We start from the raw sequence: 16,886 nt of genomic DNA, 5'->3' as shown, positions 1-16,886 counted from the left end.
GCTCACATACTGGTGGTGTGTGAAACCAAGAATCACCAAACACATCACCAAACTGAGCTCCAAGGCACTAAGTGCTTAGAGTTTAAGGAGAGGAGGACCTAAAAAGGAGACAGAAGGAACTGACCAGAAAAGAAAAGAAAGCCAAGCGTTTGCTGTCATGCAAGTCAAGAGGATAAAGTCACTCAAGAAAGAAGGCATGGTCAACTGCCTTGGGGGCCACTGGGAAGAAGGTAGTTGAGGATGCATTTGTTGGGAAGAGCCGACACTGTAGGGCCCGTATTCTCAGAAACTGATTATTACCTGTCTTTCTGCTGGCTTTTCTCTTACTATTAAAGTAGAACAAACTCCTGATGGTCAACAAGATCCCTCCGTTAGTAAGACTCTTCCTCATATCTTGTCTGGAACCATATCGAGAAAGATAGGTCAGAACTGCAAGCCAGCTTTAACAGAGTCTTTGAGTATGAGGTTGTGGGCCTGGAGAGAGCCCATTAGGCCCTGACTCATTGGAACTCTGATACCCCCAGCATTTCCTTCTAGTACAAAAAGTCTCTTTCAAAGGAGAGTGTGCCCTTCGATGCAGTCAGGCTTTCTTCTCCCACTTCTAGTGCTGAGCATTTCTGCAAGAAAGTCACTGAGGCGTTTGTGCGGAGGCCAGCTGCCTCTCAAAGAACCCAAAAGGGCATCATTATCATGAGAAAATCAAGTCTGCTTCTTGGAAAATTCCACTAAATATAGCTCTCCCAGTACTGCCTTAGTCTGTTTGAAATTGGGTCCTTCCTTTGTATTTATTTATTTACTTGTTACTGCTTAGTGGCATCAGACAGGGCAGTCACAGAATTTTTTTTTTTTTTCAGATAGGCATATTGGTGGCTGATTAAAAATTCTCATTTTGTTTTGTTATTTAAATCTCTGGGATCGGTCTATACTTGGTTATGCTACTGAAGTGACTTATAGTGATGAAAACCTGTCACAACCCAGGTATGATGCTTAAGAATTAGAGGAACATTATGAAAATAAGTGGTGCTATCAGATGTTTTGTGGAATGGTGTCCTGGACACCTTTGAGAAATTGTGCTTGGAGACTTTAATATGAGTTGCATAACTAGCATGAATTATTTGCAGCTCCAGAGAGTTGTAAGCTAACAAAAGCAGTTGAGAAATATTTTCATAATTCCATATTCAGGTCAAGTATCCTTGACTAAATATCTTTCACAATAAGTTAGATTGTTATTTATTTGGAATGATTTAGGTGTGGTTCTAAGTGAATGGAGAGGCATATTTTGGATAAGTATTCTCCCAGAACTTTATTGCTCTCCCTATATTTTTAAAGAATCACTTTAAGGTTGTCTTGGAATTATGGGTTTTACAATTAATTCCAAAATCCCTAAAGGGAGAGTCACCTCCCTTTGTAGCATTCCAAAGGTTTTTGTTTGTTTCCCTATTTTGGATGGTTTTGAAAAAAATCTTTTAATTTCTTGAGAGACACTAAATAACTAAAAAGTTTACATGAGGTCTTTTGATCTCATGTAAAATTGAGACAGATGAAAGAAAATGTTTCATTTTCCAAGTTTCTGTCCCACCCAAAAGCAATTTCTTTTGCTTGTGTTTCTAAATGGCTCTTCGGATGCCAAAATGCCTAGCTTTGGTTCAGGAAACTACACCTTCTCCTAAAGGTTTCACTCCATTAATTTTGCAAGAGTTGCTCAGAACCAGGAGAAGAACCAACTTTTCAAAACTAAAGAAAAAGAATAAAGAAGATTTCATTAAAAATAGATGAGGCATTATGGAATAACAGCATCATTACCAATAAAGTTTGGGGACTTTTTTTGTCCCTAAATGATATACTTATATAAAAGACTCTGATTAATTTGGGCTAGAATTACTTATACAGTATTTTATTTTTCCAGTATCCTATTTTCCGGATCCATCTGTGGCCACTAGTTAAATGATAAAATTTTAGAAAGGGAAAAAACCATGATTCTCATGCATATATAAAATGAACATCTGTTCAAGCTTTTGTTTACCTCATTAATTAGTGAGGGAACCAGGAAGATGTTACAACCAATTCAAGGGAAATTTCAAAGAATTATATGTATTTAGGTAAATAAGAGGCTAGAGTGAATGTACAAATAGACGTAAAATGGGTCTGCTCACAGGACAACAATCAATTGCATTCCACTAGGCGCAATTAATCTGCAATTCTGTGGGCAAGAATCATTCTCATCATCTGTTTTCTCTAACTGGTAGAGTGGTAAAATAGCAATGAAAGATTGCCATAGCTTGGAAGGATGCACTTGACAGGACACCCAGTCACCTCCTGGGTCTGTGTTAAAGTTGTCTATAATTTTTCCTACACCATTCAGTTCATTCCCTCCTCTCTCCTCCCCCTAAATGCCACCACTCTCATACACAAACATACAGCAAAAGAAAGAGGGAAAAGAAATCCACAAAGCCCATCAGACGTCTGGCTGAAATTTAATAAGATGGAAAACTAAACCAAAATTAAGTATTTTTCATGTGATTTTCTGCAAGTTTCAGTTTGCATTTTGAAACTAGAGAATGAAGTGAGGCTAGTAGTAGCATCACAATAACACCCCTATGAAGCCATTCTTATTTTGTACAATGCTGATGATTTGTTTTTTAGATGACTGTATATGAGAAAGGAGAGGAAACTAAGAGGAGAAGAGATAAAGTTAAAAATCTCAGAGGTGCTGGCTGGCTCAGTCAGTAGAGCATGTGACTCTTGATCTTGGAGTTGTGAGTTCAAGCCCCACGCTGGGCATAGAGCCTACTTTAAAAAAAAAAAAAGTTATCAACCACGTGTGCATAAAACTAGAGCTTAACTCTGGCTAAGCTCTGCAGTGATTAGTTAACACAAGATTAGTTAACCAAGACTGAACAGTTTCTGTTTAGCACTGTATTAATCAAGTGATTGTTTTTATTCTTTTAGTGCATGCTCTGACATCAGAATAGCCACATAGAAACTGAACCACCTTGGGATTTTACAGGTGCACTTGATTATCGCGGTTTTCTGTTTCCTAAAAGGTACTATGGTAATAACTCTCATTAAAGGATAAGCTTTTTGTTAGCTATATCAACAATTAGTCTTGCAAACTGAGGACCAGACAGAAGCAGAAATCCTCTATTTACCAGGTTTCATTTTGAATTTCCCGAAGCGGGGAAGACTAAATGCCGAAATCCTATCGGTATTCCCTGAAGTTCAAGCCCATCTTTGAAAGAACTCAAGCATCTAGCCATTCTGCAACAGTGCTGCTAACAAAAAGAACTTTCAAAGGACCCTAATTAAACTTCAATAGTAATTTTTTATTGAACATTGGAAATTAAAACCATTAAAAATGATTTTAAAAAAACACCTATTGACTGCATTTTAAAGGTCCCACTTGAAGGATTCTAGCTAAGCAAGTACTATTCAGACCAGGTGTCCTCAACCTTACATTTAGACCTCCTACTTCAGTTGCCTGCCCTCTCACCGACCTTGCTTCTTCCCACTTGCGGCCAGAAAGCTCAAGATAGTAAACACAGCATTGGGAGATCTAGGAATGTGGGGGAAAGTTTCAAATGAAAACCAGTTCTATTCACTTGGCCATTCGCTCTATTAGATATTTTTCTTTTGAAATATAATCTCCTGCCTTCAGCAAGAGAGAATATATTATATCACACAGTGTGTGCACGAGAGAAATTGAGATGACTGCCAGAAGACAGCACCGCTTAAAAGCCAAATCGTTTTTAATTGGTGTGAACTTGATGAAGACCTAAGGATAGTGGGTTGGGAGATTAGCCAGAAAGGCTATTTGACATTTGATAAGACTCTCACTTGGGAGACATAAAATGGATGTTTATTGTTTTTGCTATTAAGCCTAAAGGCCCAGAAAACCAAATATAGACAAATGCCCGCTCATATGCCCATGCCCACACACACACACGCACACACACACACACGCACGCACATTCATTTTCATTTGGATGCTGCTTCAAAATAAACAAGGTTCAAACATTGCAATGAGTTCATGAGGTTCCAGTAATGCACCCTTTCTACTTTGTGTGCTTGTGGTCTATCTTCCTGGTCCTGGAATGAGACCAAACACAAAGCGATTAACGTTATAGGCAAGGAGAGCTAAGGGTTTGGTTTGCGCATCACCTATATTCTAGGTTTCATCTGGGTCTCATTTTGGAGGATAAAACATAAATCAATTTAACTGCTCGTCATTCCTATAAACTCATATATGTGGAAAAGATAGGAACTAAGACTCAAAACAAGTTGGAAGATTATTTATGAATCTTGGTGTGTTTGGTTTATCTCCACTTAAGGTCCTATCGCAGGAGTTGGGAAACTACAGCCCACAGTCCAAATTCAGACCTTTCTGCTACCACCCTCCCTCTAGTTTTTGTAAATATAGTTTTATTGGAACACAGCCACACCCATCTGCTTCCATATTGTCTCTGGCTGCTTTCGCAGCATGTTGACAGAGTTGAGTAGTTGCAATAACAAAGACCCACAAACATGGCCCACAAAATCTAAACTATTTTCTATCTGGCCCCTTCCAGAAAAAGCTAGCTGATCCTTGTTGTCTTGTAATGGTCTCTGGTCTCTGGAGATGTTATAGGTAACGGAACAATAACTCTTAATGCATAGGAAAAGCTAATAGGGTACAGTTCTTTTTGTGATCGTGTCATCTTTCTTATTTGACAATAAAATTCAGCACATTATTAAATAGGAAGCATTATTCACACACCATTGTCAGAGTTGGAGGGCTTTTCATTTGCTTTTGGGTATTCCTTATAAACAAAATAGTTCAGTGTGTGTTTTCCTTCATGTCTGCACCTGGCTTGTAACATTCAGTGTTTGTGTATTTGTTGTCACTTTTGTTCCAAGAGCCAGACAGATATATGTGTAATAAGAGGGTTAAAATTATTTTGACTGTGATTTGGGGTTTTACAGTCTTAAAAAGCTCCTACAGGTATCATTACTCAAAGAAAAGGAGACTTTCTAGTTTTTTAGGATACTGCTTTTCCCTCATGTTCTCTAGGTGCCAGAAGACGGATCAAGAATTCAAAAATAAGAGAGGGAGGTGACATTGTGATGAGAACTTCTGGGAATAATTCTGAGTGGGTCTTTCTCCCTCATCCACCTTTCTGACAAGGTTGTATGTGACCTTCATTCTCTCCTAAGCTCTTCCGTGGCTCAGACACCATGAGCTGCTGGGGGTCAGGGGAGTCTGGTTCTCCTGGCCAGCTCCATGCACAGCTCAGGCTCAGGCTCAGGCCCAGGAAACATTTTGGTTCTGATCCTTCCAATTTGAAAACTTGGACTGGTTTCCTGCTAGAATTTCTATTTCCCTAAACTAGATAGGAACCATTTGCACTCACTAGGATTTAATGCTATAACCTTCTTATCAGTTCTTTTGTTTCCTGCCAAAGTCAAAGTTAGGGGACCAGGTTTGCATGCCTCCTCAGCACGACTCTCTGTGAAAAAGCAGTAGGATCCTGGAAAAATAAAAAAATATTTATTCCAAAGTTCTTTTTCCAGATTATTATACTAACTTTCTGAAAACGTTAGTGGTTCCCTCTGGGCTTTTCCCTAGGTCCTTCTCAAGGTCATTGCCGTTATGGGCCATTGTTGATTAGTGGGAGGGAAAGTCTTTTTTTTTGGAATTTGATATTGTCCTACATTGTAGAGAAACTCAGAGAAAAACCAAATTCTCACTAGTGTGGTTTCTCTCAGGGGGTGGGGGCAGGGAGGCTGCCGTCCCACAAACTTGTGTGAATTCAGGATCTCTCGTTTACTGTGACATGTCTGTGGATTTAAATTTGTAGCCTGGCTTTTCACTATGATATAAAAAGAATTGTAGTCCAGACTAATTCAAAGAATGTGTGAGGAACAAGACTTTGCTCCATTCTTGGAAACTTACAAAAAAAGAACCTCTTTCTATATATAAATAAATCTTGGGACGCACATTGAGCAGAAAAGCAAAGAAAGTTACAGAATATGAGATCCAGACTAAAAAAAACAAAAACAAAAAAAACCCCACCTCCTTAAATATCACCAAGGGCTTATTTTGTGATAGTTTTAGGATCCGTATTAGTCTACTATAAGAATAGCCAGCATGTTTCAGAAGGCACAAGTGCTGGGATTTAGAGAGAGTGAAGAAACACCAATTCCTGCTCTGAAGAGCTACCGCTGTGGGTGCAAAGCAGGGAGAAAGCAGGTGGTCTGTGGCTGGAATGTCTTACAGCTGAGAGTTCATATGACACTTACAAAAAAACCAATCCAGAAACCCATGGCAAATGAGCTCATGAACTAGACCGAAGCACCCATCACAGGACAGGGTAGCAGAGCCCCGAACGGCGCTGGGCAGGGGCGGCAGGTGGGATGCAGCCCTCCACAACCCCCAGGGTCTCCTGCCTGGGGCTCTTCATGCTGTCCTCTTGTTTGCTTGCCGACTGCAGGTTCATCCCGGAAGCCTGGTCAGCCTGCACGGTTACCTGTGGTGTGGGGACCCAGGTGCGAATGGTGAGGTGCCAGGTGCTCCTGTCTTTCTCCCAGTCCGTGGCTGACCTGCCTGTTGATGAATGTGAGGGGCCCAAGCCAGCATCCCAGCGTGCCTGTTATGCAGGACCATGCAACGGGGAAGCTCCTGAGTTTAACCCAGAAGAGACAGATGGCCTCTTCGGCGGCCTGCAGGATTTCGACGAGCTGTATGACTGGGAGTATGAGGGCTTCACCAAGTGCTCCGAGTCCTGTGGAGGAGGTAAGAAGGGGGGGCTCTGGCTCACATCCCACCATCATCTTGTCTTTTTTCTTTATCCTCTCTCCCTGCAGGAGACTGTGTCACATGACTGCCTCTAGTCCAGGAATGATAAGCAGGGGGAGGAGGGGAGGAAGCCATCCTAAATGGAAAGCATACTGAATGAAACACAGATGTATTTCTCTTTGGGCTTGAGTGGCGCTCAGACTGTCGGCTGGAGTGGCCAACACAACTCATGCTTTTACTTTCAGTTGTCGTTCTGATGTTTTGCAATATATCCTAGGGTATCTGACTGAGAAACTCAGTTGACACTAACCTGGCAATGCTCTCAACATTCAGTTTTATTTATCTATGTCCTTGCTTTAGTGCATGTGGTATGGACCAAGGCCCAAGATGACAAAACATTCTACTCTTCCCCAGAATAGGTTAGAGCCCCCGCCCCCCTCGCTTTACTCAGCGGATTTTCCAAAGCAGTACCTCTTTACAAAGGGAAAAGGATGTATAAAGGGCACATAACAGTGTGCTTACCTGGAACAGGAAAGGACTTTAAAGTCTGACCCCACCACCATTTTGCAGATGAGAAAACGAAGGTCCGAAGAAGCTGGGTTGACTTGCAATCACACAGCTAGTGAGTGACAGCTGGGATTAGGCCTGCTAATTATTTATTTCCCTGTCCAAAGTCTTTCCAGCATACCTCACTGCTTTAAGCACTTAGAGAATTCCTGAAGCTTTCCCCCTTACGATTATCATTTAACTAACATTACACGCTTCCATGTATATTGACCTGATTCTCTTAGGGATATTTCATAGCCATAACAACAGGTTCAGTGATTCTTTATTTTAGGTGTTATAGATGGTGTTGTGAGGGAAGAGGAGGGCATTTAAACCAACAATGAAATTCTTCAAGTTTATGATCTTTCTTACACAATAGAACATACATTAGATCCATAAAGCCACTGTCTCCCATGTCGGCTCCCAAGAGAGATTTTGAGAGGTGAGGAAAATACTGTCTAATTTCCTTGCCAAATTTCTCTCAGTGGCTAGCAGTAACCCCCTTTGGCACCTTATGGTTCTGTATTGCTAGCAAAGTTTTTCAACTGGTATAAAAAAGTATTAAAATTATTTTCCAGGGGCACCTGAGTGGCTCAGCCGGTTAAGCGTCCGACTTCGGCTCAGGTCATGATCTCAGGGTTCGTGAGTTCGAGCCCTGCGTTGGGCTCTGGGCTGACAGCTCAGAGCCTGGAGCCCGCTTCAGATTCGGTGTCTCCCTCTGTCTGCCCCTCTGCTGCTTGCACTCTGTCTCTCGCATTGTCTCAAAAATAAATAAACATTAAAAAAAATTTTTTTAATAAAATTATTTTCCAAAAATGGCTTCTAAACCATGGCATTTTGGAAACCCTTTTAAAAAAGCATCTTATCGTTAGAGAGAATGAATGTACAAGTACTTGTGCCCAAAATGTTCACATGCAGTTGAAAAGGAATACTAGTGGAACAAGTACATACTAGCAAAGAATCCATTTTCTCCATCAGATCTTTTAGCAAGCATTTAATACTGTTGACCTTGAGGTTCTTGTTTGTTTCCAAGTCTTCCAGTTTCAAACTGAAATTGTTAAGTGCCTTAATGGAGGGCCCTGTTATTTTAAAACCTAAAATCTTCCTTCTGATTCTGGAAGAATTTCCTGGAACGCAGCTAATCTCTGTCCTTGTGTTCTTCTCCACACACATTGAGGGCATCTTTTCTTCTATGCCTACCAAGGGAGAAGTGTTAAATAAGCCTCAGTGATCTCTGAGCCCCGGCAGGAGCTGAGAAGTCAGGTGGAAAGACCACAACCCATAGGCACAACTGCTTCTTTCCAATATAACAAGTGACTCAAGATTTCAGAAGGGGTGTGTTTATCTCCAATTTCCATCATCACCTGAAAGGAACCATCGTTATCCCTAGTCTAAAATGAATTTGCTTTGGAAAATTTTTTTTTACTTATGGTCTCTCAGTTCTGGTTCTCAGTTACAAGTCAAGCCTGGAACTTTATGAGCAGATGGAAAAAATAGATGCAGTAATGGAATAATAAATAACCAGATACCTTTATCTAACCATTCTGCTGATCAACCAGTGGTATAAAACTCAAAGTGTAGAGAGCATGTGGAGTGGTTTTAATTTCAAATGTTTTCAGAAGATACTGATTTGGAAATAAGATTTGGGGGTTTGATATACAATTGATCTCCGCCTGTAGGAACTGAGCGTCTTTGTATAACATAAATTGTGCATCCTTTATAGCCAAGGCAGGGTAAAGTTACTGAAATGTCTTATGTCTTTAACTGTCAACAACTGTGCACGCTTACCTACACTTATGTAACTGTGCCAAGGTAATATATTTGCACCTAAAATGGTAGAGTTGAAAATTCCAAAGTGGTGAAAATATGGTTGTGTTATATGGTCCATATGATGCCCATATGCACTAAAAAATCATTTCACTATATGGGACATGTATATTTTGAAGTCAGTGCTTGGCAGTAACATTGTGCTACTTTGATCTTTCACCGAAATATAACCCACAAGGTTATATATATTTTTAATCATTCTTGCTGAAGCCTACCAAAAATGTGCAGGATTAACAGGTAACTTTTAAATCAATTTTGGGTTATAAGGCTGGTCAGTGTATTTTATTGTCTTCCCTATCTCAAGAGCTAACACTGGATAGATATAGAAGGAACCTTTCACCTAGCAGAGGTAGCAGCCAGAAGGAACTAGTTAGTAATTTAGGCTATGGTTGGTGGCTGTGTTTCCCCAAGCTGTCATCAAAGATCACGTAACAATTATGCTCTTCTGGGAGATATGAACACTGAAAATCCCATTTTCTGGAAGATTGAAAGTTAGCCTAACCTGTTCAGATATGTGTCCTGCGTCCCACTATCATCTCCTTGTTATATTTTAATTTCCCACATGTGAACTAATAGGTGTGGTCAAGGAGAGTGGCTTTGAACCTGAACAGCTTTATTACATTGAACTCCTAGACGGTAAAATCAACATTAAAACCTAGCTGAGGGAAAACTTGAAATTTACTTGCGTAAGAATGAAAGGTGAAGTCTTATACCTGCCACTCCCCTTCCTTACGAGTCCTCCCTCCTTTGTTTCTGTCAAGAAAGGAAAACTCAGAATCGTGAAGTCGTGTGCTTAAACATGTGTTCTGTGTTGGTTCAAAATGTCCTTCTAAGTGCATATATTAGCCTATTAGGAAAGAGCACGCATTTGTTGAGCCAACTTCTCACATCCTGGCCAACTCCGCTGGGCCAAGTATGCTGTGACCTCACAGGTGAGGTTTTCACATGCCCTCCCTCCTGTGACTTCCCATGCTCCCCATTCCAGGGCAGCTCCCTCCCTCCATGTGCCTTCCCCCAGGCGGCCCTCTCCCACCTCCCCTTGGCCTACACAGCACTGTGCTCACAATGCCCTGCCCTTGAGGCATTTCCTGCATCACACCACAAAAATGTATTGTGTGTTGACCACAGGGCTGGTCCTAGATACTCCTTAAAATGACAGAGCTCTGTCCTTAGTTTCCCTCAGCACCCAAGGCCCCACCTAAGAATGCCAGTAAATGGCCCCCATGGCTAGGGACATTTAACACAGTGCCGCTGAGGCCTCGTGTTTCGTTTTCTGATATGTTAGATTCGAATTTGGTAACTCTGGAATACTGCTTAATCTTAGCATTGAACCACCTCCCAGGTGATACTTATCTGGAGCTGAGGTTTATTGGTTTGGGGTAATGAAAATTTGTGTTCCACACGCATATCTAAGAGGACAACACTGACGTCCTTTTAGAACTGTTAGCCCTTGAGACCCTTGTTCTTTGCAGTGATAGAAGGACTTCATTGGTATAAACTAGGAGGAGTTCGTGAAGGAGAAACAGTGCTCACCATCCACACAGCTCCACACCTAAAGCCCTTCCAACTGGGGGAAGTGGTAGGACCTGGGGTCACTTCCTGCTGATGTCATCGACTCAATTTCATAAAGTATTCAGTAGCCGGAAAAAGCGAATATGTATTTTAGAGTGACGTTTAGAATCTCTTGAATATTACCAGGTACCCAAATGAATTAAAAGCCTAATTTCTTTTTTTTTCTTTTTTTTTTAACGTTTATTTATTTTTGAGAGACAAAGACAGTGTGAGCAGGAGAAGGGCAGAGAAAGAGGGAGACACAGAATCTGAAGCAGGTGCCGGGCTCTGAGCTGTCAGCACAGAGCCCGACATGGGGCTTGAACTCACGAACCGTGAGATCATGTCCTGAGCCGAAGTCAGACGTGTAACCGACTGAGCCACCCAGGCACCCCTGAAAGCCTAATTTCTAATATAACCCCAGGTCTAGATTCTGTATAGAAGACTTAGCTTCCTCCAGCACTTTGTCGTCATTACCTTAATGCCGGACTCTCCCAGGGGGAAGTATCAGTGATGATTTCAACAGTTTCTTGTGAAATGTTTTGCTACATTGTCATACCATGAATTTCAAATGGCTCATCCCAGCTGCAACCAAGAGAGCAACACCCTGGAGCCAGCATTATGGAATCTGGTGGGATAGCTTGAATGTCTAGTAGAAATTGCAAATGCTCCAGCCTGAACTGACCATGATATATTTAAATTTTAAAGCTCACAAAAAGCTTAAGAAATAGAAAATTTACATGCATGTGCTCAAAGTAAATACTGTGATTTTTGAAAAGGTTTAATTTGTCAGACTTCTGGGAAAGGTGCTTCCAATTCTGGCTTTAAAATGTCACTTTCCGGGGAGCCTGGGTAGCTCAGCCGGTTAAGTGGCTCACGGTTTCGTGGGTTTGAGCCCTGTGTCAGGCTCTAGGCTGGCAGAAGGGAGCCTGCTTAGGGTTTTCTCTCTCCCTCTCTCTCTGTCCCTCCCCCACTCATGCTATCTCTGTCTCTCTCAAAATAAATGAATAAACTGTAAAAAATAAATAAATAAAATGTCATCTTCTTTTAGAGAGAAAGAGTGCAAGTTGGGGAAGGTCAGAGAGAGAGAAAGAGAGAGAATCTTAAGCAGGCTCCACACCAGCACAGAGCCTGAAGCAGGGCTCAGTCTCATGACCGTGAGATCATGACCTGAGCTGAAATCAAGAGTCAGACATGTAACCAGCTGAGCCACCAGGCACCCCAAAATGTCACTTGTTAAATGGCAGTCTTTCTGAGTGACCTCAGTCCATATAACATCACCTTAGGAAACTTTGGCCTGTTGGGGCAACTGGGTGACTCAGTCAGTTAAACGTCTGACATCGGCTCAGGTCATGATCTCGCAGTTCATGGGTTCGAACCCGATATCGGGCTCTGTGCTGACAGCTCGGAGCCTGGAGCCTGCTTCGGATTCTGTCTCCCCCTCTGCCCCTCCCCTACTCCACTCTGCCTCTCTCTCTCTCAAAAATAAATAAACCTTAAAAAAAAAAAAGGAAACAGCCTGTTGATTGAAGTAATAACTACTTGGAGAAATATGGGATAGATGGCACGAGGGAAGGAGCAGGACTAATAACTGATTAGGGCAGTTGTATATATTAGGTACTTTTGATAAAGCAAGACAGAAAATAAGAACAAGAAAATGTTTGTGTATTTATATACAAAACTAATTATATAGGTTGTCACGTACTCTGCCAAAATCATATACAAATATTTAACTACACATAGATATATTAAGCTGTATGTATCTTTTTATACACAGCTATGTATGACTGAAAGCAGAGTATCGAGAATGTCTCATCTGGCCTCTTCCTTACCCTGCCCTCTACTGAAGTGATCCCAGACAAATGTCTAGGTTATTCCCGAAGATCTCTAGCAGATAGAAGCAGCCTTTTAGTATTTTTAAATGTTAGTCTTGTCATTAAAAGCTCCAGTGCTAAGGCATTGCCTCACTGCTTATCAACTACATGACCTCAGCAAGTCTCTTCGCCTTTCTAAGCCTCAGTGTCCTTATCTGTAAAATGGGATAAAAATAGCACTTACCTCATGGAGTTGGGAGAATTGCGTGGTGCATGTCAAGCTCTTAGCATTGGCACCCGACTAGTAATGTCCCACCTGTGGATTTTGACTCTTACTATGACCGTGGGCACCTGCGTGAAATGTCTGGTCATTACCATACCCACCTAAATGTTTCCTTGCTCCATTAAGGTCTCCATTAGGGGTCCTGCACACCACCTCAGAAGACCTGCCAATAACTCTGCACCAGCCACTGCTCAAACTCACGTCAGAGACACGCAAGTGTCTGTGGGAGCAGTATCTCCCATGCATGTAGAAAAGATTGTGTTTCATGGGTATAGTCATTGTGTACCTCGTTCTCTTGCTTTTGTTCCAACTTCCAAAGCCGCCCAGGTCACTAAAGACATGAACTAGAATCAAAAGGAAACCAGCAAAGATTGGAGTCCTCAAGGCAAGGCCCCCGGAGAACAGCAGTCTGCAGAATATTGGCTATTAAAACGCAGCTCTTGGCCTCCCTTCCAAATACAACAGTCGCCTGTTGATTAAAATATAACGTGTGAAGGTCTTGGGGACATTTTTTTTTGTCACCCTGCCCTCCTTCTGCATTAAATTACCACACTCCCGCTTTGGCAGCTCTATGGCTTTGGTGGCGTTGTTTTAAAGCATTTCATCAGGACTGGTGGCCAGCTCTCCCATGAGGGAAGTTGCCCTCCTCAAGGGTCACATTTACAGAGGTTCAAACTCAAGAGTACTTTCTCCCTGATCGAGCGATGCCTGACAAGATGGGCAGTCCTGGGCTTTAAGCTGCATTCTCCGACACGCAGCCAGAGTCCTACCAATCACAGAGGCCTCCCACCAGCTGCCTTGTCTACACTTCATCACCCCACACACGCCCACTCTGGCCTGACAGTGTGATTTGTACGCAGGTGTCCAGGAGGCTGTGGTGAGCTGCCTGAACAAACAGACGCGGGAGCCTGCTGATGAGAACCTGTGCGTGACCAGCCGCCGACCCCCCCGGCTCCTCAAATCTTGCAGTTTGGATCCCTGCCCGGCCAGGTAAGGGGCGAGGGGCGCCTGCCCTTGCTTCCCAGGAGCGCGTTCAGGGTAGGGTGCATCTGTCCACAGCGCAAGACCAGAATGCTTCTTGTTCAAAACCCAGTGTTTTGAAAACCAATTAGCATCAGTTCAAACTTTTAGTCAAATCCACTTAAGTTTAATTGAAACCAGGGCTTTGGAATTCCAGCCCAATGGTCATGCTCAGGGTCCAGAAAGCTCCGTACACTGAAATGAGCCCCGTGGCGTCTGTGGCTGTGCACGTGCTGTCGTGCTATCTCCTAAAGGAACTTGAAGGACCGCAGTCTTCAGGGTCTCAGCCACTTTTAGCTGGTATCCCAAGCCCTCATGGCATAGTAACAGATTGGCTTGTGGACTGCAGGGTGGCTGGGTGGTATAATTGATCTGCTGTGAAATCCGCATGCACACAGCATGCAGATTCATTATAGCGTGCTCTGGAGTGTATGTGTGTCATTCCACATGCATAAAATCAATTAGAGCATTTCATTTTTTGGTCCTGCCTGGGTCTCGTTTTTACCCGACCTTGAGCCTTAGTTAATCAATCCAATCACTGCTCCAGTCCACCCAATTTTATGGTGTCTTGAAAGACTTGCCTGCAGATACTTCTCTGGAATAAATCTCTGTAGAAGCTAAGCCATCTCATTGGTGATTCTGGTTTCAAAGGGAGATGGTTAAAGAACCAAAGCCAGACTTTCAAGTGTACTGATGGGATGAAGAATGTTATGAGATAAGGTCATATCCTACATAGGAAGGGGAATGCTGTTTCTGAACGATATCTCTTCTGTTTCTGCAAAGTAACATGGAAGAAGCAGGGTGTTGCCTTTAGGCATGGACAATAATTTGCTGAGGCAGCTTGTCTTATTTCTCAGTCAACAAAATGCCTTTCTTAGGAACTTAAAGGGTACAAATTACAGGCTAAATCAGGACACAAGCTGATAGTGACACTTCTGCTGGTCACCAGAAGTGTTCCATGTATATTTTTTTCAGGTTACCTTTTTTTAATTTTTTTTAAAAAAATTAATGTTTATTCTTGAGAGACAAAGAGACACAGTGTGAGCAGGGGAGGGACAGAGAGAGAGGGAGACACAGAATCCGAAGCAGGCTCCAGGCTCCGAGCTGTCAGCACAGAGCCGGACGCGGGGCTCGAACCCATGAACCGCGAGATTGAGACCTGAGCTGAAGTCGGACACTTAACGGACTGAGCCACCCAGGCGCCCCAAGGTGTTTCATATATCGATCTGGATGGTGGGCTCGCTTCCCCCTTCCGATGCAGAAATAAGGAGGGCCTATGGTACCACCATCTCCACGGCAACCGGCAAAGCAGTCAGCCACTACTTGGAGTAGCACTCCACCCAGGAGAACAGCAGCCAGAAAAATAGAATCGAGGGCCAGACCCAGAAAAGGCTAGATCTAGTGCATAGAATCCCAAGAAACCTCTTTTCTGTCCCTGTTTGACCTGGTCCCTCATCTCCCACCTAACCTCGCAGTTTTCCAGTTGGGCAGACCTAAGTGCATGGGCAAGGGGGTACAAACCTCTTCCGTCTGACTGCGTTCTCCCAAGAACAAGCAGAGTGGGTTGGGCCTGGAAGGCCTGTAAGGGCCTTGGCTAGGAGGTCCAGAGGTTCTCACCCTAGCTTTGTCACCCACCAGCCATGTGACGTGGGGCAAGATGTCTGCCCTTTCTGTTTCCGTATATGCAAAATGAACAGGCGGTAGGAGATGATCTGAGGTGACCACATCCTTCTCAAATATCCCACGAGTCTTCGTTAGTCTATAGGCAGACACACTGGACCGCTACCGCTGTGTGCTGCTAATTGATGTCATTTCTGTTCCGCTTACTTACCATCACTTTAAAAACAAGCCTAAGTGTCTAACCACATTCCAGTGTGGTAATGACATCCAAATGCTGTGATGAGCTGAGGCAATGCTGAGAAGTCAGCACCCGGGACCAGCTAAAGATCTTGTGGGATTTGCAGCCACTAAATCCGACCCTTCCTGGGCAGCAGAAGAAAGAAGACACAAGGTGTTATTTCCCATCCTCAAAGTACTGAACATAGTTAAATTAGATAGGCTTAATTTACTCTACGACCTTTATATTGACTCCAAGACAAGGACCCTTGTTAGGCTTAACTTTATTGCATTGGCTCCAGATAAACTCAGTGCTTTAATCTCCCACCAGCCAATTATCAGACTGACAGGCAAGGCCTCTCTTACAGGGCACAGCCAGGGGTTCCTTGGGCCGACCGTCCAGAGCTGAGTATTTGTAGACTGATGCTAATTAAAACAGCAAGAGAGGGCTGACATACAGTGGCCTGATACCACTCTTCATCTCGTGTTAAAGAGCCAAAGCAGATTTTCATCTTAAAAGTGAGTCATGTATGGAGGTGCATTTCCTGTGAGCTATTTCAGTGTGACATCAGAGGGGAAACAATCTCTCATTCGGAAACTAGGTGTAAGGTGTACATAGAAGAGAAATGGATTTGGTAGGGACATAATAGTACACTGTTTTCCCAATAACCTGTTCCGTCGAATAATTTAAATCTTTAATTCACAATTCTTTTCGTGTACAGATCAGTGTTCCCTGCACATTTTAGGGTGTCCTCTAATGGACCCCAAGTTCCTATGCATTGTCTTTTGGGCTCTTGGTCTGTGCTGATGTCCGTGTGTTCAGAGCACCATAGCATTTTCTATGGGACATGCAGAAATGACGTTTCCAGTCTTGGTCACTGGGTTCACGTCTGAGAGGTGGCCACCAGTTAGGACAAGTGGCTTTCCCAGGCAGCTGTCAGTCCTAATACACAGATCAGAGAGCCACTTTTTCCTCTTATGTGTGGTCAGAGTTATCACACAGAAAACGCCAAAGGCCTAGAGGGTGTGTCCCCTCTGGGCATCTTTCTGAGATTAAATATACCTTCTCCTGACTTACTCTGTGTGGATGGCAGGGCTGGTATCAGAAGCACGTGTCTAACTTTCTCCAGGTTCCCTACATTCTCACACCCAGCTCTCCACAGCAAGGAGGAGACTCTCAAGCTGGAGGTGTCTGATTGTTCCAGTGTGTGTGTGTGTGTGTGTGTGTGTGTGTGTG

General features: G+C 43.0%; 1 protein-coding gene across 9 annotated transcripts in view; it reads left to right on the top strand.

Annotated features, from left to right (window-relative positions):
- ADAMTSL1 (ADAMTS like 1) overlaps window positions 1-16,886 on the top strand; it is an 872,819-nt gene that overhangs the window by 685,162 nt on the left and 170,771 nt on the right. For all 9 annotated transcript variants that reach the window (XM_053205052.1, XM_053205051.1, XM_053205050.1 and 6 more), the window contains 2 exons: window positions 6,468-6,769; window positions 13,654-13,783. In XM_053205052.1, the coding sequence (XP_053061027.1) occupies window positions 6,468-6,769; window positions 13,654-13,783 (432 nt within the window). The remainder of the gene's footprint in view (window positions 1-6,467; window positions 6,770-13,653; window positions 13,784-16,886) is intronic.

This window comes from Acinonyx jubatus, chromosome D4 (assembly GCF_027475565.1).
Source record: "Acinonyx jubatus isolate Ajub_Pintada_27869175 chromosome D4, VMU_Ajub_asm_v1.0, whole genome shotgun sequence".
NCBI classification, from domain to species: Eukaryota; Metazoa; Chordata; class Mammalia; order Carnivora; family Felidae; genus Acinonyx; species Acinonyx jubatus.
The sequence above is the reverse complement of the archived record's forward strand: the minus strand, read 5'-3'. Positions and strand labels throughout refer to the sequence as shown.